The sequence below is a fragment of the Lynx rufus genome, unplaced genomic scaffold (genome assembly GCF_022079265.1).
Source record: "Lynx rufus isolate CCGP_SWC_20201006 ecotype Redwood Valley unplaced genomic scaffold, mLynRuf1.p SCAF_1, whole genome shotgun sequence".
Taxonomy (NCBI): Eukaryota; Metazoa; Chordata; class Mammalia; order Carnivora; family Felidae; genus Lynx; species Lynx rufus.
Genome location: NW_025814823.1, coordinates 173,612,667 through 173,638,567, shown reverse-complemented (window position 1 = coordinate 173,638,567; position 25,901 = coordinate 173,612,667). Strand labels below are relative to the sequence as shown.

Below are 25,901 nucleotides of genomic sequence, written 5' to 3'. Positions count from 1 at the left end.
GTTTCCCCAGAGGCAGACCTAATTTGAGTGCAAATATCCTAACTGGGAAGTGATCCAGGCCAGGGCTAGGATGAGGGTGATCCATGTGAGGTGTGCCTAGCTACAAAAGGTAAAGAGGCCCTCTTACCTTCATGTAAGTGCCAACTCTGTCCTTACATGAACCCAAAGCAAGGGCCCCTCACTCTAGTCCCAGCCCTGATCCAGGAAGTGCTGGCAGGGGAACTGGAAGTGAGGTAGGAAGGAAAAGAAAAGCAACTGAATGTACATAACTAAGTTGCTGCTGGCAGCTAGTGAGGCTCAGTCCCACAGAGGAACTCTGTGAGAACTCTGGTGGAGAATACACCCACCTAACAGGTAAGGAAGCTCAAGTATTTACCCCCCAGCTTCCACCTTTCACTGGTTGAGGACTGCCTCAGGGGCCTAAGTCCTGGCATCCCAGCCTGTGCCAATACAAAGCTAGAGAAGTGCTAATGCAGAGAGTTGCAAATTCTTGCAATAGGTTGCTGTGGGTATGTAATAGAATGTTGAGTGCCCAGGGGAAATGGGCAAGGCACAGCCTCTGCTAGAGGATGAAAGGCTGTTGTAAGGGATGAAATGAAATTACACAACCACAATGCCTAACATGGAGTAGTTCTCTTTCCCAATTTATGGTAATAGCTTACGAAGTTCATGGAGCTTTCCAGCTCTCCAAGAATTGGCAACACCAGCAGAACATCTGCTTCCCACCTTTCAGGAGAAGAAAAAAAAAAAAAGAAAAGAAAAAAGAAAAACCCATGGGTCCTGGGTGAGCTCTAAATGCCCAGGGACCCAAGCCTGTTGTGGAAGGCTGGTGGTTGTTGAAGCTAAGACAGTCAAGGGCTCACTCCTCAAATAACTGACTCCTTTCGCATCTGCACCCCACCTCTAGCTTCTTTTACTTCTCACCCTAACACTACTTATCACATACAAAACCAGCATCACATTAATAACTGCTGCCATTTACTTCTCATCTTCTATGCGACAGATACTGTGCCTTTATATACATTATCTTACTCCTTAGAACACTGTTAAGTATGATTTCCCCATTTTATGGACAAGGAAACTGGGTCTCAGAGGGATTAACACATATCAGAGAAAGGGGTTCAGACTCAGACTGATGTGAAACTCTTTCCACTGACTTTTTGTCTCTTCATTGTCCCACTAACGCCTCTCTCATGGGACCATGGGCACAGGGGGAATAAAATAAATGAGCAGACTTTACCAAAGATAGGGATGGTAGAGTGTAGGGAGGGGGTAAGGAGTAAGGTCATGAAGGGCACTGGGGAGATGGCTGTTGTCCCCTGACTAGCAAGTAAGCCTATTGGTCCTGGTCCTACTGACTCATACTCGCCTCCAACAATTTGCCACTCACCCATGTTCTGGGGAAACTGCTCAATTTTAAGCTAAAAAATTCACTTTCTAGAATCAGCCTTTTCTCTTCTCTTCAGGAAGAGAGAGAAACATATTATCCCACTTATAATGCTCTACCCTCCAATAAATTGCCAGTAAATGAGACTAGTGAGGATTAAGTTGATGGGACATAATAAACTACTTTTTGTTAGAAGGAAAACAAGAAAATAATCAATACTAGAGTAAAAATACAGCATTTTCTTTAGGACTGAAGATGAGGGGCACTGTGGTCTCACTGCCAAGGACAAAAAGTGGCTTTATTTATTTCTCTGAGCCTTTGTTTCCTTATCTGAAAATTAGGGAGGGTAATACCTACCTCATAGAGTTGCTGTGAGGATTAAATGAAAGTACATACATTGCCTAAGCCACAATAGTTCCTCAAAAAACAACACCTATTACCTTACGTGATGCTGGCCACAATGTCCGTGCCACCCAACACCAAAACATGGAATAAATAGTGTGCATACCATGCTGCCTTCTTTTAACTCAAAGAGCTTGTGTGCAAAGGCTCAGGCAGGAAACAATGCCTTAAAGGCCTTTGCTGTGCCTTCCATCCTAGCTATCTCTGAATCTCTAGTCTAACACACCCTTCATTTTCATCTTTTTTAAAACCAAGGAAAAGGTAACTTTGAACTTGATAAATCAGAAGTTAGGAGAGTCTGAGTGGTGTCCCTATTTACCCTGTCCCAGGGCCCATTCCTGGACAGCAGCCACCTCCCACAGTCTTTTATTACATCTCCAAATCAGGTTGGGCCAAAGCTAGCTTTCTTAACATCCTTGTTTGGTCATCTCCCACAGGTAGTTGCTTCTGCCATTCGACATCCTCTTATCTTTGGAGTCTGCAAGTACACTGAAGACAGACCACATCTCTGTTCTGCACCGAAAGCTCCTGGGCAATGTGGTAAAAAATGCGCACTCCTCTACTAATACACTGAAATATAAGTTATTTCCTATTGCTGCTATGACCTTTGACAGGAAGAGAACCAATCTGTTTTAACAGATATCCCTGGCATCCCCACTGGTTAATCTAGGAAGAAAAATAATTTTGCATAGGAGCTACTAACAGAGCATTCAATTCCTCAAAGGTCCTATGCTCTGGCTGAGAATTCTTAACTAGGTGAGGCAGCAAGATGAAGTGGTAGGTCACCGAATGGTAGGGACAGCAAAATAAGAGGTAGGATCTGATGCCTTGGCACCTTCCACAATGATGTCAGAAAAGGTCAAGGAAGTAACCACACAATGCTTAGAATTGCACACTACACATTCAGTGAATATCGGGAGTATGTCAAAGACCAGTAATGGAATTAATTTGGAAACATGTAATTTAGGAGTCTCAGAACTAGCTCCACATTTAAATATTCCCAACCCAAATCCAGTAACACAGAGAAAAAAAAGTAAAATCTCCATCTTATTGAAATAATATTTCATACAAACATAGATAAATATATTTAAATTTTCTTTTAACTATAAGTGAATCCAGATTGTTATAAAACAGAATACTATACACAATGTCTGTATAGCTTATAGAAAACATCAAAACGAGAATGCTGAGTGGGTGCTGGTGGTGAAACCTGTAGGGCCAAAACTTGCTCAACAATGAAATAGGGGCCACTAAGGCTTAATGACCATGGCCCACCCCTATCGCTAATGGTTTTGTGAACTCTGGACCCTAGAAATTCAGGGTTTTCTCCTTCTTCCTTTGCCTGCTTTGGCCCGTGTCCGGCTACCTGGCCGGACAGTAAGTTGCTTTTTAAAGTCCACTAAGCAATCTGTGGCTTCTGAAATGGAAACAAAAGACTTGATGGGAGATTCGTTTAAGTCAAGATGTGCAGGGGAACTCTGCATCTCTCTGCTGCAGCCTGCCTCTTCCATCCCTAGCGAGGGCACCCTAGAGAGAAGGGGAAAAAATTCAGAATTCAATATATACCTACTAATAAGCACTAAGTATGTATCATGCATTGTACCAGGGGCTTTTACATACATTATCAGTTCATATAATCTTTGTAATAATCCAACCAGATAAGTACTATCATTCCCTTTTTGCAGATGAAGACACTGGGTAAATTATAAACCCAAAGCCACACAGATAGTGAGAGAATGAGAATTCAGACCCAAATTCCCATTTTTTTTTAATTTTTTTTTTTACCAAATTCCCAAACTTCTTGAAATCTAAGTCAGAAGACTATGGTTGGGAGGGAAGAATAAGTCATAGCTCTTGCTCTGCCTGTTTTTATGCCATGAAATTGAACTAGCCATCAAATTCTTAGCCAAGATATATTGGGGGTTGGGAGAGGGATCACAGAGAGAGGTCACACAGTTCCATGGTGATTTCTACCTTCAATGGTTTGAATATCACATTATCCACGGAACCCAGGACCAGGCCTACACTTTTTTAGAACTGCTCACAGTCATATTTCAATGTATACCCCAATTCACCTGAGGCCTCCTGTTTCTTTAGACTTGGTCTTTATTTCTGCATCTGTAATAAGAGAGAAAAAGTAGTAATGCTGTTAAAAGTGTTGTAATCATACTACTTCTCACTGCTCATGTGCTTCCTATTTTCTGGGCACTGCTTTTCATCAGTCTTATCCAGGTAGTTCAGATCCCCAAGGCTCAGACCAATGGAATGTTAGTATTAGCATCCAATAGACTCAGCTGCAGAAGTATCGAGGTGAACACTTTTGAATGAACAACCTCTGAATAATCTACTTCAAATCTGGACTTGAGGTACAAGGAGTTGCCAAGGGAACTCTGCCACCTGCAGAGATTCAGAACATGCTGATCTAGAGGCAGCAGGGCGTAGGGCTTGGAGAGGCTGCCTTTTTATAGTCATCACGAGGCAAAACAGATTTATTTGTGAGAATGAACTACCAGAACTAGAAGATAGGCAAATCTCCCCAGGCTTAAGCAAAAGCTCCTCTTCCATCTACATCTAGTGAATTTTAACAATAGCAACAAATAACAATAGTAATAATAGCAGCTAACATTTACCAAGAGCCTACTTATGCCAGAGAATTTGTTTGGAGCTTTACTAGATATAATCCTTACAATCTATGAAGTTGGTATTACTAACTTTATGCAATGCTCTTAACCAATCCACTCTACTGCTCCATAAATACTAGGCACAAAGAGAGAGTTACTTCCTATAATCCCTCAGGAGCATAGATTGGGACACAAAACTAAAAGTGACACATAAATAATGCACAAAACATTAGAAGGAGGAAGAAATGTCTACATGTCTGGTTTTCCAAGATTGTTCCTTTAGAATGTATTTAGGGCTGTGTCATTCCTCTATGATTTGGATTTTTTTTTTCCCACTCAACAGGCTTTATAAAGCCTGAAATGAAACACATGATGAACAAGACAGGGTGTGTCCTCATCTTCTTTAGGGAGATACAATTTAGAGTCTAAAAGGCTGGCTGATTGGGTCAAATGTATACCCACATAACTCCAATAAACAATGAGTTCTCAGTGGCTATTTTTACTGGGCCTTTGACAGAAGCCCAGAAAATTGGTCCTGAAGTCTTCACCTGCAGTCTTCTGCTCAGACTGTTCCAAGAGACTGAGGAGTCGGCCTTCACTGCGTTTTTTTTCCTGTGACAGAGAAAAACAGATGAAAGAGTTATCTCATGGCAGAGTCTAAAATACAACCTCCTTAGCCCAGATCACACCGGTCTCCAGGAGAGAAGGAATGTGGGACACAGCTCTAGGAAAGTCTTTTGCTTTCTAATAAATGGGGTACACAAGTAAAAACACAAACTGTGATGATGAACAGAATACATCTTTATGCCAAGAATATTATCCAAGAATGGATACCAGAGTCAAAGCAAATTATTCCACCAAGATCATATTAAAGAACAGTAGCCTTTGACCATGATAGATTTGGAGAGATTTAAAATAGAAAATAATAGTTTCACGGTAGCTTCTAGGGATAGTGATGCCAGAAGAATAAACAGGCTCTACAATATAAGCATTTACCTATAATCCCCAACTCCAAATCACTACCTCAAAATCACCCCATTGATATAGGAGAGTCCCTTTCTTTTGTCATGATAGATAATGGCTCTTCACCTTAGTGTGCAGTGACTGCTAAGTTAGTAAACATAGAATATGGAGCTGCTGCTTTATCTTTGATCTCTAAGCCAAGACTTGCTCTTGCTGATCTAATTGCAAAGCCCAAAAAGCACATTCATCTTCCCAGTAACTAGTGGCCAGACCTCACAGCTTCCTAAGACCAGGCTCACAAGGTGTTAAACAGAGTTAATCTCAAATATGCTCCTGGCAGTGGGGATATGACTGGATATCCTTTCAAGAGAAGAATTTGGTGATATGTTTCAACAGATTTTAAAATGTTTATATCCATTCCCCTAGGAGTTCCACTTCAGGAAATCTATTCTAGGAAACAGTAAGTGGTACACAGATTAATGTTTTAAATACAATCTTGTAATACAAAAGAATTAGGAAGAACCTAAATGCCCAATAATATGTGAATGGTTATGTGACTTCTGTGTGATGTAAGTTTTAAGAGTAATTTAAAAAAAAGTTTGAAAGTAAACCCAGGAAGGTGTTTATGCTACAATGTTATGTAGACACACACACACACATACACATATATATGTGCATATATAGTGTGGTCTCACTTACATGAAATATGCATTAAAAAAAAGACTGAAAAAATTGGCCAAAATACTAAAAGTTGTTATCTCTGAGTAGCTAAATTATGGGTAATAATTTCTTAATTTCTCCTGATTCTTCATATTTTTTTGAACTGCCTATATTTCCTACAAGGAGCATATATACTTTTAACTGAAAGAAAATATAATTTTAAAATGCAATCTTGTTTCTAGATAAGCAGAAAAGGAAGAAGAAAAAAGCATAGAACAGAACTTTGGAGAGCTTCCTAAAACATTCCATACATACCTTTGGGTTCCTCAGCCGCTGCCGCCACTTCTCCTCCATAGCTGAGCATATCCTCCCACTCTCTTCAGGCCCATCTCCTTGGTCACCCCTTGCAAGCTGGAGACAGGACTCTACATGACTCTGATACTCTCTGAATGGGACCAGGGATTTACAGAGATAACACTTCTCATTCCTAGCCAATCAGAAGGAAGGGGGAAAGAGCAGTTTTAAGATTTGCTTTTGCCTCTGGGCTCCTGGATATGTCTCTTGTGTTTTTATGTTACTCTGTCTCAATTGTGTTTTTACGTTATTCGGTGGAGGAGACATGTCAACCAATGCAGATTCGCTCAGCAGGATGGCCAATAAAACTAACCTGACGCCAATCAAAAGGACTGAGTGATTAGCGGTTTTCCCTGGCTGTTTCTCTGTACCCTGCTGTTGCAGCAGTGGGATGGTAATGAAATCAGCTCTTCTAACTATCTCAAACAATGCTGATTGCTCTTCAGACATAAAATATTCTGTCAAACTCTTCTGAAATTAAGTGTAATAGTTTTTTCAAAGGGAAGTTAAAATTTAGACAACCATGAGAATTAAATCAAGATGACATTTTTTACCAGGGTGGATGAACCTGTCTGACTCTGTATGCTGACTTCCTTAATTTTACAACCTGCAACATCAACTAGGAAGTTACCAAAACCATGTGGTTCTGCCAGAGACTTTTGAGTAACTTCACCTACTACATAGTTATTTTTATCTTTTATAATAGTAGAATCTGTAGAAAGAGAGGAAACTGTGTCCTTGAAGTAAGATTCATTGGGCATCTGTGACAATGGAATCATTGGGGACAAAGGAAGAAAATAAGCACTTATTAAGTATTTTCTCTGTGGTAGGAACTGGTACCAAGCCCTTTAAACACAACTTCTCAATTAATTCTTTGGCCCTACTAAGAAAGTACTATTCTCCCCAAGGTTCTATAGCTAATAATTGTCAGAAACCAGGTCTTCTAGACTCTTAAGATCATCTTCATTTTAAGAAGCTAAAGAAAACTTTCCAAAGGCTGCTATTTTAGATTTCTCTTTCTGGTCATAACTATTCAGTTACTATACAGCAAGAGAAATCTGGATTAGCTCTACAGAAAACTTTCTCTGGAGGTCTTTAAAAATAGGAGAAAAAATTATCTCATATACTCAATCATCTGGAAGAATATAAATAAAACTCTGCCTTATGAGAAAATCTAGATCAGTGTACCTTTTAAAATTTATGAATTAATGCAAAAATCATACAGTCATCTCCTACTACATGAGATAGCAGCACTGTGGAAGGAGCTTAAGTTTTGGAGTCAGGATTTGCCAGTTCTCACTACATGATCTTTAACCAGTTACTTATAATTTCCCTTCAATTTCCTTATCTATTTAAAAAGAAAAAAGAAAGAAAGAATAACTATCTTATCAGCTATTGTGAGAGTTACAAAGTACATCAAACACTTAGCACAGTGGCTGGTACATAATATTAGGTGTTCAACAAAGAGCTATTATTGTTTTTGCTGTCTCAGACACATTTTATTAGATGCTGAGGATATAAACATGAATGAAGGCAAGTATCTGCCTTCAAAATTCACAGTCTACCCAAGGAGACAGAAATGAAAAAAAAGAAAAAAAAATACTGCAATAGTGGGATGGGATGCAATACACTCATAGAGGAATGTCCACATGTTAGGATTCCAAAAGGAGCAAGTGATCAGCTCCACTCAACTGGATTAGGGAAGACAGCCTTGAAATTTAGGGTCTAAGATCTATATTTCAAAGATAAACATTTCTGCCTAATGACTGCTTTAATGTATTGTTGGTAATGTCTTTCCTTTCAGGGGGCATCACTTCTACCCAACCACCCTTTAGAATATACTTTCTTAGTCAAGCTGCAACCTATAACCCAAGGAAGTCACTTATATTGCCCAACTTTTTGCAACTGAACTTCTGTACCATTACATCGCAAAATAGCTCACTGCTCCCAAAAGTACCAAACACCAAAATGCAAATTTAAAGAAAACAGAATGTGGAAATGGAATGGGTGGTAGAATTTTTTAAGGGTAATTCAAAAAGATAGAGGCCACCTGCATTAACATAAATTGGGAATAAGAAAAATAGATTCAGATATCAAAGCAATGAAGTGACTGGAAAGCCAAAGAAACCCAGGGTAGAGAGGAATAGGTCTCTTTATTCAGTCCAAGCAATGGTATGTTAGACAAGAGCTCTGAAAACACGACATAGTCACTTACTTGTCAATGTCTAGGGAAGTTTGGGCAGTTGTCTCACTGTCACTCTTGCTCTTGCTGTTGGCCTCTTTTTGTCTCCGAGTCAACACTTTCAACAAAAAAAAAAGGAGGGGAGGGGCAGGGAGGGGTAGAGAGAGAGAGAGAAAGAAAGGAAGAAAGAAAGAAAAAGAAAGAAAGAAAACTGTTAGTTGGAAGTAGATTCTGAATATAAAAGACAAAATGTATGGGAAGAAGTTTAAAATCATATTCCACTGGGAGAAGTGCACTGTGTCTGCAAAATCTCTGCCTTTTCTAGCAAAGAGAGTAACACCTGTAATGTATGAAATTGAAGCTGCCAGCCACAAGATATTCCTATATTTGCTAATAAGATCGATTTATTCCCTATTTGCCATGAGATCTAAAGATCTAGTCCAGGGATGCCTGGGTAGCTCAATCGGCTAAGCATCCAACTCTTGATTTCAGCTCAAGTCATGATCTCAGCGTCATGAGACAGAGTCCTGTGGCAGGGCTGTATGCTGGGTGTGGAGCCTGCTTAAGAGTCTCTCTCTCTCTCCCTCTGCCCCTCCCCTACCTGCACATGGGCACTCTCTCTCTCTGTCTCTAAAATAAATAAATAAATTAATTAATTAATTAATAATAATAATAATAATAAATAAAAATCTAGTCAACACAAGGAAAGGGTTTTGTGTAGTACCCCAACTAGCAGCACTCAAGGGAGGGATTTATACTTTACCAACCAAAATTCTATCTGGTGTGACATACACTCCAATCAGGTAGTCTATGGAATACAGTAACGATAGCTACATCTGAGTACACACATTAGTTCCAATCTTTAGTATAGAAAGTGTTCCAATTACAAGTGAGGAAACAAACTCACAATGGTGAACACAACCAGTTTTTCCCACTACACTAGGACCACTTCCCAGTTCTAGTGGGTACAGATAGCTTTAGCCCAGGTGGCATATAAATAATACTTTGTCTCACACCCAAAGCATCTGTTTATAAAATCACAGTCTCTTAAAAGGTCTTAGAGGTTAATCAACTATTTTGCAGTCTTCATTCCTTGCCAACAAGAAAAACTATAACCATCTAACTTCAAATTTTGCCTTCCTCCCTCTTGACTTGAAATCCCCATGTCAGAGAATTTAGGAAGGTTAGCAGTTCACAAAATAATTTAGGTTGTGAAGCGTTGATCTAGTCCAGGAGTCAACAAACTTCTTCTCTAAAAGGCCAAACAGTAAATACTTTAGGCTTGGCAGGCCATATGGTCTCTGTCACACTACTCAACTCTGCACGGTGCAGGAAGGCAGCCATCAACAACCCATAAATAACTGGGTGTGGTATGCTCCAGTAAAACTGTATCTACAAAAACAGATATCTGGCTAGATTTGGCCCCTGGTGGCCAGAGTCTGCCAACCCTTCTAGTCCAACCTTCTACTCATAAAAAATGCCTTGCAAGCATCCCCAACAAATAATCAACTAGTCTCAACTTGATTATATCCATTCACTGAGGGGAATTCACTTTCTCCTAGGGAAACTCATTCTACTGCTACACAACAATCCGACTCAATCTGTATTTACTGGGGGCTCTATCAATAAGTCTACCCCCTTTTATGTAAGTCAATTCTCTGAAAACTTAACAAGCTACATTACAATCTTGGATTTACTCAGTTGTCTGCTCCACTGAAATGTAACCTCCTTCAAAGCAGGGACTATACTTAGTCATTAATCTAATTTCTAATGACCACAGAAAATTTTGATTGCATTGGTTAGCTCTAATCCTTATAATAATCCTCCAGATTGGTATTATTATTCTGCCCTACTTTAAAGGTATGGAAACAAACTCAGAGGAAATGACTTTGCCAAGCTATCACAATTGCTAAGTGACAGAACCCAGGAGAGATCTATACCAGTCTGATTCTTATACCCAAGTTTTATATTCCTAGTTAACCTCCTTTATATACACCTCAATTTGTCAGGCTCTCTTTAAATGTGTGGCACCCCAAAATGGACCTAATACTCAATAAGCAGTCTGACTAGTAGAGAGAACACAAGAACCACAAACTAACCCACTTAGACTCATATTCCACTAACTCAGCCAAAGCTGTATTTGCTTTATTGACAATCTTAAATTAAGCTTAAAGTGAGCTTAAAGGCAACTAAGATCCATCCCCTACCCTCCCAAATCATCTTCAAATAAATTATCATCAAGACAAGTCTCCTAATTCTATACTTGGGTATTGGGTATAAAACAACTAAGCTATTGGTTATTTCCCCCCCTTAAACACAGGACTTTATATTTATCCCTGGTTGTTGTTGTTTTTTTTTTTTCAGCTGAACATTTTAGTCTGTTGGGATCATCTGCAGCCTTAATTCTGTCATCTGATGTTATCAGCTCTCTTTTCCATCTTTGTGTCATCTGCATGACAAGCATGACAACCATGCTTTCTACATCTCCATCCAAGTTATAAATGATATGGCCAAGGACAGAAAACTGTGGCATTTTACTAAAGAAGCCTGTCTTCTCCCTGGTCCAAATTTCATTTAAACACTTAATCAAGCAGATATTTATTGAGAACCTTCAATGTACAAGTACTTTTGGAGAGATATAGGAAATCATGTGGTAGGGTCCTTGCTCTTAAGGAGTTTACAACTTACTAAGGGAGACAGCATATACACTCAAATAATTACGATACAAGGTGTAAAAAGATATGTGTAATAAAAGAAGATCATATACACAAGCAACTATTAATAGCGTTGGTCTCTGGGGAGGATGTCAGGGACATTTGGGGAATGGAATTGGAGAGAGAGGCATATTTTGTACTATATACTTTTCTGTACTGTTGAATTAAAAATTAAAAGGGAAGAGAAAAGAGACAGTAGAGAGGTGTTAGGTACAAGTTAGAGTATACTATATATCTATTTCTAAGGTTCCTTCCAACCCAGAGATTTTATAAGTAAACAGAAAGTACTGTAGGAGAAAACATCCCAGACACAGTTGTATAACCATCTTCAAATCCTATTCTATCAGCCATCCCACATTTCTCCATCTTATGTACAAGGACTTCATGAGAGATTTTATCAAGTGTCTTGCTGAAATCAATTCTCAAAAGGTTGGCACCTCACAGATTACAGAAACCTTTAAGGGTTGTTGTTTTTTTTTTCTCTTTCTTTCTATTTGTCCCCCATCTTGACTACCAAGTATTTTTCCAAAAGAAATACTTGGAAAGCACTCCACAGGCAAAGCTGGAAAAATAATTAATTGCTTCTAGCACTTTATATATACCTCTATTGTACTTAGTGCCTTTCTGTTGTTATTTGTTTATATGTCAGTGTCCTACACTATATAACTTTCTGAATTTAGAGATTCTAGGTTTTGTTGTTTCTTCAGAATCCTCAGTAGAGTCCAACATTGATTAGGTGCTAATAAATATTTGCCAAATTAAATCATAGCAATGGATTCAAAAAAGTTCTTGTTTTATGAGGACCTTCTCTGTGCCAGGGACTTTATAAACATCATCTCTAATTCTTTACAATAATCCTGCAAGACATATATGATTACCTGTATTTTTACAGATGATGAAATATTAAATAACTTGATCAATATCACAAAGCTAAAACAACAACAAAAGAAACATGGCACCAGGAACGCAATACAAGTCTAACTTTAAAGAAGCTTATGTTGGGGTTTCTGGCTAGCCCAGTCAGTGGAGTGTTTGACTCTTGATCTCAAGGTTGTAGTTTTGAGCCCCATGCTGGGTGTAGAGATTACTTAAAAATAAAATCTTAAAAAATTAAATAAATAAAGATGCATATGTTGTTCTACAAGAGTAGGCTGCCTTTCCTGAGAAATAAGAGGGAACGGAAGGGAAGATAAAAAGTTGTAAGTGGTAAATGAGTGGAAAAGAATTTGAGGGGAGAGACTAGGCAGACAGCTGTAAACCATTTGCTAATTTTATTATTAAACGTTATGATCAGAGTAAACTGGACTGACTCTGCAGCTATATTTTGTCTTAGAAACCTATAGCCCTTACAAAGAAGCATGAAGGAATATGTTGCTCTAAAAGAGCCTCCTACTTTGGTTTCTGAGGGCCAAGACAGCCATTTCAAATAGCTATAGGAAGAAATTTCAGTATTAAACTTAAGTCCAAAAACCTAACTACTGGTGACAACGGTCAAAGATTTCAAAAGGGAACAATGGAATCTGAGGACAGATAACTACCAGGAAAGCAACTACCAGGGCCAGGTAAGCAAAACAGAAAGAAGGGATATCACTGAGACCTGACAGAGCCACTTATAAACCTATGACCATTAACTCAGGCCTTTACAGAACTGAATGGAAAACATCCTAAGGAGCTGTGCTTGGGACTTGGCTTGGCATTGTTAATATACAAAAGAAGCTGTAACACCCAGCAGAATAAAGTGCATTGACTTTAGAGTTGTCCAAGTTGGGATTCTACCAGCTGTGTTGTCTATGGCAAGTTACTTAACCTGAGTATCAGTAGAATTACCTACAAAAAGAGATAATAGCACCTATCCTCTGAGGTTTTGGTAAAGATCATATCAGATAATCCAAATAATTTGGATTTAATTTAATCCAAATAAATTGTTGAGTGTCCAGCCCACAGAAAGCCCTCAGCAAACATTTGTTGCTATTATTATATGATTCCATTATCCTTCCAGATTTCTTAGCTTTATCCAAAGATTTAAGACTACCCTTAGAATAAGTGCCAAATAGCTTATCTATTATTTTTTCTAATTGTCTTTGAATGTTTATTTATTTTTTGAGAGAGAGACAGAATGTGAACGGGGGAGGGGCAGAGAGAGAGGGAGACACAGAACCTGAAGCAGACTCCAGACTCCAAACTGTCAGCACGCAGCCCAACGCAGGGCTTGAACCCACAAACTGTGAGATCATGACCTGAGCTGAAGTCAGACGCTTAACCAACTGAGCCACCCCACGACCCAGCTTATCTATAATTTAAGTCTTAATCTTTAGTTCTCATACTAATTTATACAAACAAAATGGTAAAGTAAATAATTACAGTATTAAAGAACAATTATCAATATCATATAAACATTTGTTTCCACAATGCACAGAAGACACGCAATCAACAATAAAAACATGTGGCCTGAAACTGTAAATAATGAAGATGGTCCTTTGAGGAGAGTGGAAATTATACATACAAAGAAGAGAGACTTGGCAGAATAACAGTCTAATCAGTATGTCTCATTCAAACTCAAAACCATCTCAGCAGAAAAAAATGGAAGGCCACAGAACTGTGTATGGTCCTGCTAAGACCAGCCATCCTCCAACCCAGCACTTCCTCAGTGGAAGGTACAAGAAGGGAAGGCTTGTTATACCTGCATGTTGCCTGTCTCATTGTTGTCAGCCTCTCCCAAAAGACTAGTCCCAACAAAAACGCATCATTAGAATTATCTACATTTTCTGAGACATGTGGCTATTTAAATTTAAATCTTAATTAGAATTAAACATAATTTAAAATTCAGCTCCTCAGTCCCATGAGGGGTGATGACACAATCTAGTCCATTGCAGTGTTCCTGCTGCCTCAAGGACTTTATCTTATGAGTAGGTCTCTGGTGATGAATTCTTTCAGTGTTAGTATATCTGAAAAGTCTCTATTTCATCTTTTAAATTTTTAATAACATTTTTAGTTTGGAATAATTTAGATTTGTAAAGTGTTGGAAAGATAGTGCAGAGATTTCTTTATAACGTTCGCTTACTTTCTCCTAATGTTAACACCTTATGTAACCATGGCACGTTTGTCAGAACTAAAACATTTACACTGGTACACAGCTATTAACTGAACTCTAGACTTCATTCAAATTTCACCAGTTTTTCCATTATGACCTCCCTTTTTTAAATTCTAGGATCCAACCCAAGATACTTTATTATATTTGGTAGCCATCGTTTTTGAAATATTCTGCTGGGTACAGAAATTTAGATTCTGCTAGATACAGATACTAATCTTTTTCTTTCAGTATTTTGAAAGATTTTGCCCCAATGTCTTCTTGATTGTGTTGTTCCCAACAAGAAATCTGATTAATTCTTATGTTTTCTATCTGCATGTAATGTATCTTTTTTCTCTGGAAGGTTATAAGGTTTTTTTCTTTATCTCTGGGTTTTGTTTGTTTGTTTGTTTGTTTTAAGTAAACTCTATGCCCAATGTGGGGCTAGAACTCATGACCTTGAGATCAGAAGCTGCATGTTCTACTGACTCAGCCAGCCAGGCACCACCCCCCCCAACCCGCCCCACTTCTTCTTTATCTCTAGTTTTAAGCAATTTGATTATGATGTGTTATTTTTTTTTTTGAGGGTGAGAGAGTGCACAAATGGAGGAGAGGGACAGAGAGAGAGAGAGAGAGAGAGAGGGAGGGAGAGAGAGACACACAGAGATTGATTGATTGAGAGAGAATATCCCAAGCAGGCTCCACACTTAGCATGGAGCCTGATGCAGGGCTTGATTCCACAACCTGGGCTCATGACCTGAGCCAAAATCAAGAATCCGACACTCAACTGACTGAGACACCCAGGCGCACCAATTATGATGTGCTTTTTTTTTTTTTTTTGACATTTATTTTTGACACAGAGAGAGACAAAGCATGAATGGGGGAGGGTCAGAGAGAGGGAGACACAGAATCTGAAACAGGCTCCAGGCTCTGAGCTGTCAGCACAGAGCCCGACGCGGGGCTCGAACTCACGTACCGCAAGATCATGACCTGAGCCGAAGTCGGCTGCTTAACCGACTGAGCCACCCAGGCGCCCCATGATGTGCTTTTTAAAGTTTATGATGATATTTCTTCTTCCTGTGCTTCATAGAACTTATTGGATCTACAGATTTATAGTTGTCATCAACTTTGGAATTTTCTCAGCCATCATTTCCTCAAAATTTTTTTCTGTCGTTTGCCCCCTACAGCAACTGTTATTTACCAGTATATTAGGCCACTTAAAATAGTCTGATACACAACAGTTTTAAATTTTGATGTAATCTAATTTATCTATTTTTGTCTTGTATTGCTTATACTTTTGGTGTCAGATCTAAGAATCCATTGCCAAATCTAAGGTCATAAGATTTACCCCTAAGAGTTTTAGTACTTACATTTAGATCTTTTATATATTTTTTTGTATACAGTGTGAAGCAGGGGTCAAACTTTTTCTTCTGCATATGGATATTAAGTTGTCTTAGTACCATTTGTTGAATAGACTATTTTACCCCTATTGAACTATCCTGACAGCCTTGTCAAAACCTGGTTAGCTATAAATGTATGGTTTTAATTCTGGACTCTCAATTCTATTCTTTCTTTCTATCTATCTATCTATCTATCTATCTATCTATCTATCTAATCTCCTTATGCCAGTGCCATACAGTCTCAATTGGTAAGTTATATAATTAGGAAGTATGAACCCTCAACTTTGTTCTTTTTCAGGGCTGTTTTGGCTATTCTGGATCCCTTGTATTTCCCGAACTCAAAAAATGGAGTCATTAACCCAGCTGCTTTAGGACAAAACTTGGTGTCACCTGAATTTTCTCCTTCCCTCAGATTCCAACAAATACTGTAGGATCAACCTTCAATATACATCCCAAATTTGGCAACTTCTTTACCTTACAACTATCACTATCATCTACTATCACATTAGACTCTGCCTGGAATACTGCAAAAGCCTCCTCCTTAGTCTGTTCACATCTACTTTTGCCCCTGGCCCTTTACAGACTGTATTTCACACAGTAGCCAGAGTTGGATTATATCACACCCTTGCTCTCAACTGTTCCATGGCATTTCATCATATTTAGAATGAAGTACAAAACCCCAGATGATCTGGTCACTGATCTGATCTTTCCTCTCTTTTCCCCTGTTGTTCATCCCACTACACTCGTTGTGGCTTCCCTGATGCTGTAGAAACATGCCAAGCACACTCTTGTTTTAGGGCATTTATAGTTATTCCCTTTACCTAGAATGACTCTATTCAAAAATCACCTCAAGAAGTCTTCCTTGATCTTTTCATTTAAGAGCTCCCCATGGCCTCCTACCACCTTCCCTGTCCTGGGCATTCTCTATACCCTGGTTTTTGCTTTATTTTTCTTAAGCCTTACTTATTATCTGTTTTTTCCATGAGAATGTAAGCTTCATGAGCGCACAGACTTCTTTTCTGTTCAGTGGTATATTCTCAGCTTGTATAACAGTACCTGGTTATAATAGGTGCTATATAAATTATTAACTGCGGTTGTCAGTAAAGGAACATAAATAATATAGTATAAACAATACTTCTGAATTACTCAGGGGGCTCTCTAAGTTGAGCATCCTACAGTGGGCTTAGCCAGAAACCTAAATCAAAGTTGCCTTCTCTCATCCTGATCCCTGGTCACAAAAAAGCTTGATTGATTCCCTCACGAAAAGATTCTCAAATCTGTCCACTTCCACTGACTCTCCTTTACTACTTGTCTCCCTGTTTCTAGCCTCAGTCTCTCCAATCTATCTTCCATACTGCTCTAAGAATAACTCAGGCCCAGTATTACCAGTGGCAGTACCCAGGAAGCCTTCCCTGACCCAAGAAGGCCCCAGTCTCTACACTCAAACAGGACTCTATGTGCATATCTATCACAGCACTTCTCACACAACACTCTAATTACTGCCTTACCTACTTGTCTCCCCCAACAGATTGTCTCTTAATCACTTCAGCATTCCACATTCCTGGCATAAAATTGACACTCAATATAAACGTATATTTAATGAATTCATTTGGCAAGATAGTTTCTTATTCACAAGTTTGCCAGAGTATTTTCTTGGCTTTAAGAACAATAGAATATCTTTATAACTTAGATGAAAAGGTCTCTTAGGCCTGACCCAAAATAACACTTGAAGCAGAAAAGCCCTATCTACCTCAGTCCAATCAATAAATAAATTCTTTTTGTCTTCTCAGGTTCTAGACTTGATAATTTTATTCTACTACAGATAGCATCTAACTCAAAAACCCTAATGATTATGTTGACACTTCCTAAGTATAAAAAAACCTAAAACAGGCAGGCATCACTGAGTCCTATTTACAGATGAGCAAAATAAAGACTCAGAGACCTCAATTCTGTAAATACCTGGTCTTGGATATGATTCCAAGTCTGTTAGACTCCAAAGCCAGTACCACAATACCAAACTGTCTTCTTTGCTTCAGAGAAGCCACAGAGGCCCCCTGTCCCTATTCAAGTTGCAGCAATTTCCTTTCCAGTTTAGAGACAAGCTTGCTTTCAAGAAGTACACTTAATGTTGAGCTATTGACCCTAACCTTCAATACTGCTATAGTTATCCCCTGCATCTGAAGTGTCAGCATGGCTTGCATAATACCTATCCATATAAAGACAAAAGTACTCATATAAAAATATTCTCAGCAGTGACCCCCCACCCTGAAGCTAAAGGCAAGAGTAAATACTGAGGAAAATCCATAAGCCACACAATCCTACTTAAGATACAGAAATAAAGGGTCTACCACCACTATATTTTTATGAGCAAAATTTCTCAATCTATGAGGTACTGAATAACTTAGAGGTCTTAGAAAAACAGTCACCTGTCTAGTTCCTACTAGCATCTGGGTATAATATTTATAGTTCAATTTTTTCTTTAACAGCTAGAATTTTTACTTAAGCAATTTGACAATATATATCTAGGATTGTAAAATAATTCATATCTACTGACCCATGAATTATACCTTGGCAATCTATTCTGAAGAAATCATCTGATTTTAAACAAGATCATAAGACAAAGATATCTTATCAAAGCATTATTTATAACAATGAAAAATTTAAACAACCTAATGTTCAAACACAAGATAAAATACTATGCAGGAATTAAATAAAAAAAAAAAAAAGACGGAAAAGAAATATACCAAAACATTAAATGTAAAGCGGGAAGGGGGAGTAATTATTTTTCCATGTTGCCATTTTTTTTTTCAGTAAGCATATATACCACTTTATAACTTAAAAAAAACTGTTTAAATAAGTATTAGGAGACACCCCTGATGAAATAACAGATCAGGCAATGGTCATCAACGACCATCAGTTGAAAGCTAGCGGCTTTCTAATGAATGGATTAGGCTGATCCTACTGATCAACTGAATCATAAAAGTAAGATAATCAGATAGTATGTGCCTCCCAAACTGATGCAATATGAAATATACAATACCACTTATAAAGCTCTCTTTAAAAAAAACAACAAAAAAAAACCCCAAACTGAACCTGATAAAACCTCAAATCTAACTATTAAGTTTCCAGAAATTATTGTCTAGAACAGAATAACATGTTAAAGATAGAACAGGAAGGGGTGCCTGTATGGCTCAGTCAGTTGGGCGTTTGACTTCAGCTCAGGTCATGATCTCGTGGTTTGTGGGTTCGGGTCCTGCCGTCAGGCTCAATGCTGTCAGCACGGAGCCTGCTTGGGATCCTCTGTCTCCCTCTCTCTGCCCCTCCTCTGTTCATGCTCTTTCTCTCTCTCTCTCTCTCTCTCTCTCTCAAAAATAAACAAACATTAGGGGCACCTGGGCTGCTCAGTCGGTTAAGCCCCGTGTGGGGCTCTGTGCCAACAGCTCAAAGCCTGGAGCCTGTGTCTCCCTCTGTCTCTCTGCCCCTCCCGATTGCACTCGCTCACGCTCTCTCCCTCTCTCTCTCAGGAAATGAATAAACATGAAAAAAAATTATAAATAAATAAACATTAAAAAAAAAAGAACAGGGACACAATCAGCAAAATCCACAAAAGGAATACTGAAAGACAAAAAGCCAGTCTCTTTAACAAATAAACTGTCAAGAAAATAGAGATAGGCGGATAACTGAGATTAAAAGAGACTTGAGGGGCGCCTGGGTGGCGCAGTCGGTTAAGCGTCCGACTTCAGCCAGGTCACGATCTCACGGTCCGTGAGTTCGAGCCCCGCGTCGGGCTCTGGGCTGATGGCTCAGAGCCTGGAGCCTGTTTCTGATTCTGTGTCTCCCTCTCTCTCTGCCCCTCCCCCGTTCATGCTCTGTCTCTCTCTGTCCCAAAAATAAATAAACATTGAAAAAAAAAAAAATTTTTAAAAGAGACTTGAATGACATCAACCAAATGTAAATGTGTGTAACTTGTTTGGATCCTGATTTGAACAAGCCATTTAAAAAAATTATGAGGTAATTAGGGAAAGAGAGATGCTGACTGATATAATAATGGTACTGTGTCTATATTATTTATTTATTTTAATGTTTATTTTTCTTAACATTTATTTATTTTTGAGAGAGACACAGAGCACAAGCAGTGGGGAGGCACAGAGAGGGAGAGACACAGAATCCAAATAAGGCTCCAGGCTCCAAGCTGTCAGCATAGAGCCCGACATGGGGCTAGAACCCATGAACCATAAGATCATGACCTAAGCCAAAGTCAGATGCTTAACTAACTGAACCATGAGGCACCTCTTAATGTTTAGTTTTGAGAGAGAGAGAGAGAGACAGAGTCAGGGAGAGAGAGAGACAGAGTCAGAGAGACAGAGACAGAGAGAGAGAGAGAGAGAGAGAGAGAGAGAACCAGCGGGGGAGGGGCAGAGAGAGACGGAGACACAGAATCCAAAGTAGGCTCCAGGCTCTGAGCTGTCAGCACAGAGCCCGATGTGGGGCTCAAACTCATGAGCTGTGAGATCATGACCTGAGCCAAAGTAGGACACTCAACCAACTGAACCACCCAGGTGCCCCAGTGTCTGTATTTTTTTTTAATAGCCTTTATCTTTTAGAGATACATATTAAAGTATGTATAGACAATATGTTATACCTGAAAACTGCTTCCTCAAAACCTGGTGGGGGGTGGATAGGAGGTGTATTATAAGTGAAAAAAGATTTGTCATATATTGATAACTGCTGAAGCTAGAAAACAGGTTCATAGAGATTCATTATACGGTTAAACAATGCAAATAAAAAATAGGCTTAACATAAGACCTGCTGGCAAAAGCTATGTTAAAAAAAAAAAAAAGGATATATGATACATATCAAGCTATAGCAGTGGTTTGGATTGGGCTGGGTCATGGATGAATTTTTTCTGAATAAAATTTTCCTAAAACCTTCTACAATAAATATATAATGCTTAAAAATAAAAATTGTCAGAAGGCCAAACAGCCTAATGATTAGGAGCAGAGCCCTTAGATAAATGGCAAATTCCAGGGGTGAACAGGAAAAGTCATGGTAACCCCATACTCTCTTATAGTAAAAAGACAGTGCTCAAAAAATTGATGGGCACATTCCCAGAGGTTACAGAAGAAAACCTGAAGGGATTTCCATTGGTCAAATTTGGAACAATTTGAACAACAAAATTACTGGGAAGAATGAATTACAACACATTAAATTTTAAAAATGAATCAGGGGCACCTGGCTGGCTTCAGTCGGAGAAGTGTGTGACTCTTGATCTTGGGGGTGTGAGTTCAAGCCCCACAACAGGTGTAGAGATTACTTAAAAATAAAAAATCTTAAACAAACAAACAATGAATCCATGAGTTCATTCCACATTAAAAAAAAATACTAACAAGGGATAAGGAGAGAAAATTTCTCTTTACAGAAGAATGTCAGCTAATCAATGTAGAAGAATGGAAGAAAAGAAAAAAATCACCACTTACTGCTGTAGTAATAATTAATTTAAGCAAGAATCACCAACTGATGCTAAAACCATGGGTAAATGCCTACTTGGGAACAGGATATTCACATAGCCTCAAAGTATTACCCCATAGATGACATACTGACCACAAAAAAAGGGAAGGGTACCTTTACAAAAGGAAATTTGGTAGACACCACCTTAGAAAATCAAATTTAACAATGCCAATAGTACAAACTGATAATCATTTGCCCCTTCATGTGATATCCTATGGACTGAATGTTTGTGTCCCCCAATAATTCATATGTTGAAATCCTAGCCCTTGGGTGGTAATTAGCTCATGAGAGTGGAGGCTTCATGAATGGGATTAGTGCCATCCTAAGGGCCTGACGAAACCAGAGCTCTCTCCTTCCATCACATGAGACATAGCAAAAAGTCAGCAGGCTGCAACTCAGAATAAGGCTCTCACCAAAATGCAACCATGCCAGCACCCTGATCTCAGACTTCTAGCCTACAGAACGTGACAAATAAATTTCTGTTGTCTATAAGCTACCCAGTCTGTGGTACTTTGTTAGAGCAGCCCAAACTGACTAAGACATGATGCATTTAGAAGAATACAACATTCCCTTTGTTATATTCTTGCCACAAATGTTAAACCTGAATCTAATCACAAGAAAACATCAGACAAATCCAAACTGAGGAATATTCTGAGAGGAAAAACCAGAAAAGAGAAGACCCACAGTCTGTGAATAAACTCTGCCCAGGTCTATGACTCCAGAACTACTCATGTACTATATAGAAACTCCAGTTAAGGATAAAAGAACTAAATTAAGATTTGAACTGCCTCCCTAAATAAGAATGTGCAGTTTGATTCCAACCCAGTTAACTAATGAAACAAATAATACTTTGAGAAATAAAATAGACTCCAGAATATCCACAATATAACATTCACAATATGTAAGATAAAATTCAAGATTACTTAACATATAAAGAGGATGAGGCAAATGTGATGTTTTCAATTTACAAGGGTACAACTTGAATGATCACAGATTACTGAGGCCAGAAGAAAGTGGAATAAAATCTTTAAAGTGCTGGTGGAGAGGTGCCTGGGTGGCTCAGTCAGTTAAGTGTCTGACTCTTAATTTCTGCTCAGGTCACGATCCCAAGGTTGTGAGATCAAGCCCCGCATCAGGCTCTGTGCTGAGCATGGAGCCTGCTTAAGATTCTCTCTCTCCCCTCTGCTCACGTACCTGAGCACACTCTCTCTCTCTCAAATAAATAAATAAAATGTTTTTTTAAAAGTCCTGGGTGGCTCAGTCGGTTGAGCATCCGACTTTGGCTCAGGTCATGATCTCAAGGTTTGTGGGTTCGAGCCCCACATTGGGCTCTGTGCTGACAGCTCAGAGCCTGGAGCCTGCTTCAGATTCTGTGTCTCCCTCTCTCTCTGCTCCTCCCATGCTCTGTCTCAAAAATAAATAAACATTAAGAAAAATTTTAAACACAAATGCTGGGGGGGGGGGCGGAAACACCTATCAGCCCAAATTCTATATTCAGAAAAAATATCCTTCAAGAATGATGGTGAAATCAAGACATTCAGATAATAACATGCTAAAGTAAGTTGGTTACAATTAGACCTACACTATAAGAAATACTAAAGGCAATTCTTGAAGCTGAAGGTGATGATATACTATAGACTCAGATAATCAGGAAGAAGAGAAGAATATCGGAAATGATTAACATCTGATAAATACAAAAGTCTATTTTCTCTTAATTGCTTTTAAATATACAGGGCTGTTTAAAGCAAAACCTTTGGCATTGTTTTATGAGGTCTATAATACATAAATATATACATGTGACATTTGACAACTATAGCATTTAAAAAAAGGAAGAATAGTAAATGAACCTATACAGTTACAAGATTTCTACACTTTTTTGTTAAATGGTATTAACTCTAAGTAGACTGTGAAAAGCCAGAGCAGCCACTAAAAATAAAAAGAGGTATAGCTTTAAAAAAAAAATTCTATTAACATATTCAAATAATCAAAAGATAGGAAAGAAAAAAAAACAGGATAAAAACAAAAGAGATAAACCAAAAAACAACAGCAAAACAATAAAATGGTAGACCTAAATCTAACCACATCAATGATTAAATTTTAAATGTCAACTAACTAAATTTTCCAATTAAATATTAGAGATGGGGGGGGAATGAAAAAAAATAATAGAGATTGTCAGAATGGATAAAAAGCATGACCTAACAGTATGCTGTCTACAAGAAGACTCATTTAAAAAATAAAAATACAGGGGCGCCTGGGCAGCTCAGTTGGTTAAGGGTCTGACTTCAGCTCAGGTCATTATCTCACTGTTGTGGGTTCAAGCCCCGCATTGGGCTCTCTGCTGTCATCGCAGAGCCCACTTCAGATCCTTTGTCCCCCTCTCTCTCTGCTCCTCCCCCGCTCATGCTCACGCTCTCTCAAAAATAAACATTAAAACAAATGTAAAAATAAATAAAATAAATACATAAATACAAATACAAGTATGTTCAAAGTAAATGAATGGAAAAAGATATACTAGGCAAACAGTGATGTAAAAGAGCTGAAATGGCTAAAACTATGTTTAATTGTTCTATCAGGTAAAATATACTTCAAGAAAAATATTAACAGAGATAAAGTTGGAAACTATAGAATATACTTAATAAGTTGACTGCAAAATTTATACAGAAATGCAAGACTATAATATCCAGCAATCTTAAAAAAGAACAAAGGGAATTTTTGCTACCTGATTTCAAGACTTACTATGAAGCTACTGTAATTAAGATATTTGCATCAATGGCATAAAGATAAACAGATCAAGGAACTATAACAGAGAACCATGACCTATATATAGTCATTTAATTTTTCTGCAAAGGCACCAAAGTAATCCATTGAGAAAGAGAATTTTTTTCTATAAATGGTGCTGGAATAACTAGATATCCATATGGAAGAAATAAACCTCAACCCTTACCTCACACCTTCCAAAAAAATCAATTCAAGATGCATTATAAACCTAAACAGAAAATAGCAACTATAAAGGAAAAAAAATAATAAATTAAACTTCATCTTAAAACTTCTGCTCATCAAGACACCATTAGGAAAACAGGCAGTCACAGACTACAAGAAATTATCTGTACAACATATATTTGACAAATGACTAGTATTCAGGACATACAGAGAACTCCTGTCTTCCGTAATAAAAAGTCAAGCAATTCAATTTACTAGCTTAGAGATTTTGACAAAGTTACTTACTTCTCTTTGGTGATGACAATGTAATTTTAAGGTTGCTGCAAAGATCAGATGGGATAAGGGTAAGTATAAATACATAAGTGCATGGTGCCTCACACAAAGCAATAATAGGAGTCACTGCTATAAAGACTAGGAATGTTATACACCCATGAACTTCAATATTTTTTTATTCTAAACAAGAGAATCCTGTTTTTAAATAAAATCTCATTTGAAACCCAATATATAAAAATCCATACAAGCAGACTTCCAGATGAGGTGGTGGTAAAGGTAGACTGTTATACCAATACTAGTCCTGGCCGCCATACCCTTTACACACCTTCACAGAATCTAGTGATCTGTAGAACACATTCTGAAAAACTAATGCTGTAGAACAAGGATAAGCGAATTACAGGCTGACCACCTATTTTTATAAATAAACTTTTACTGGAACACAGCCACCTAATTCATTCATGTATTGTCTATGGTTTCTTCCATGCTATAATAGTACAGTTGTGTAGCTGTGACAGAGATCTGGGAAGTTGTGACAGAGACCATATGGCCTGCATAGCCATATTTACTATCTGTCCCTTTAAGAAGGTTCTCAACTTTGACTTTAAAAGAGTACATTTTCGGGCACCTGGGTGGCTCAGTCGGTTAAGCGTCCGATTTCGGCTCAGGTCACGATCTCGTGGTATGTGGGTTCGAGCCCCGCGTCGGGCTCTGTGCTGACTGCTCAGAGCCTGGAGCCTGTTTCAGATTCTGTGTCTCCCTCTCTCTCTGACCCTCCCCCGTTCACGCTCTGTCTCTCTCTGTCTCAAAATTAAATAAATGTTAAAAAAAAAAAAAAGTACATTTTCAGAGGGCCTACCTGTATAACACTGTTAAGATGCTGTGGAAGGAGTAAAAATGGCTGTGACACAGTTACTGTGAATAACAATACTAAGCTTATGAATATAAATCCTGAGTGTTTAAGTCTTAAAAAGGAACATTTTGGGGATGTGAATCTCCCCATAAATTAAGAAAGCCTAAGATATTAGCATCAAAAACTTTCTACAGGGCGCCTGGGTGGATCAGTCAGTTAAGCAACCTACTCTTGATATCGGCTCAGGTTGCAATCTCACAGTGGTGGGATCAAGCTTCAAGTCAGGCTCTGAGCTGAGCGTGGGGCCTGCTTGGGCTTCTCTCTCTCCCTCTCTCTCTGCCCCTCCCCTGTTTGCATGCTCTCTCTCTCTCTCAAAATAAACAATTAAGAAAAAAAACTCCCTACAATGTGTAAACCTTGTTAAACTCTGATTTCAAACAATCAGGAGACTAAGGGACATCTGAATTCACCAAATATTTGATGATATTAATTTTTTAGGTATAATATAATGCTTAGATTTTTTTCTTTTACATTTATTTATTTATTTATTTATTTATTTATTTGGAGAAAGGGGAGGGGG

At 38.4% G+C, this 25,901-nt stretch overlaps 1 protein-coding gene across 3 annotated transcripts in view; it reads right to left on the bottom strand.

Moving 5' to 3' along the window:
• Window positions 1–2,719: 2,719 nt before the first annotated feature.
• The window catches only part of UIMC1 (ubiquitin interaction motif containing 1), a 119,590-nt gene continuing 96,408 nt past the window's right edge, over window positions 2,720–25,901 (bottom strand). The window contains exons 11-15 of one of the 3 annotated variants that reach the window (XM_047090689.1): window positions 8,603–8,687; window positions 6,349–6,520; window positions 4,959–5,022; window positions 3,865–3,907; window positions 2,720–3,316 (exon numbers count right to left, since the gene is read on the bottom strand). In XM_047090689.1, the coding sequence (XP_046946645.1) occupies window positions 3,106–3,316; window positions 3,865–3,907; window positions 4,959–5,022; window positions 6,349–6,520; window positions 8,603–8,687 (575 nt within the window). In that variant the 3' untranslated portion in view covers window positions 2,720–3,105. Of the gene's footprint in view, window positions 3,317–3,864; window positions 3,908–4,958; window positions 5,023–6,347; window positions 6,521–8,602; window positions 8,688–25,901 lie in introns of those variants that run through there. The other 2 variants (XM_047090702.1, XM_047090694.1) reach the window with 2 other exon arrangements.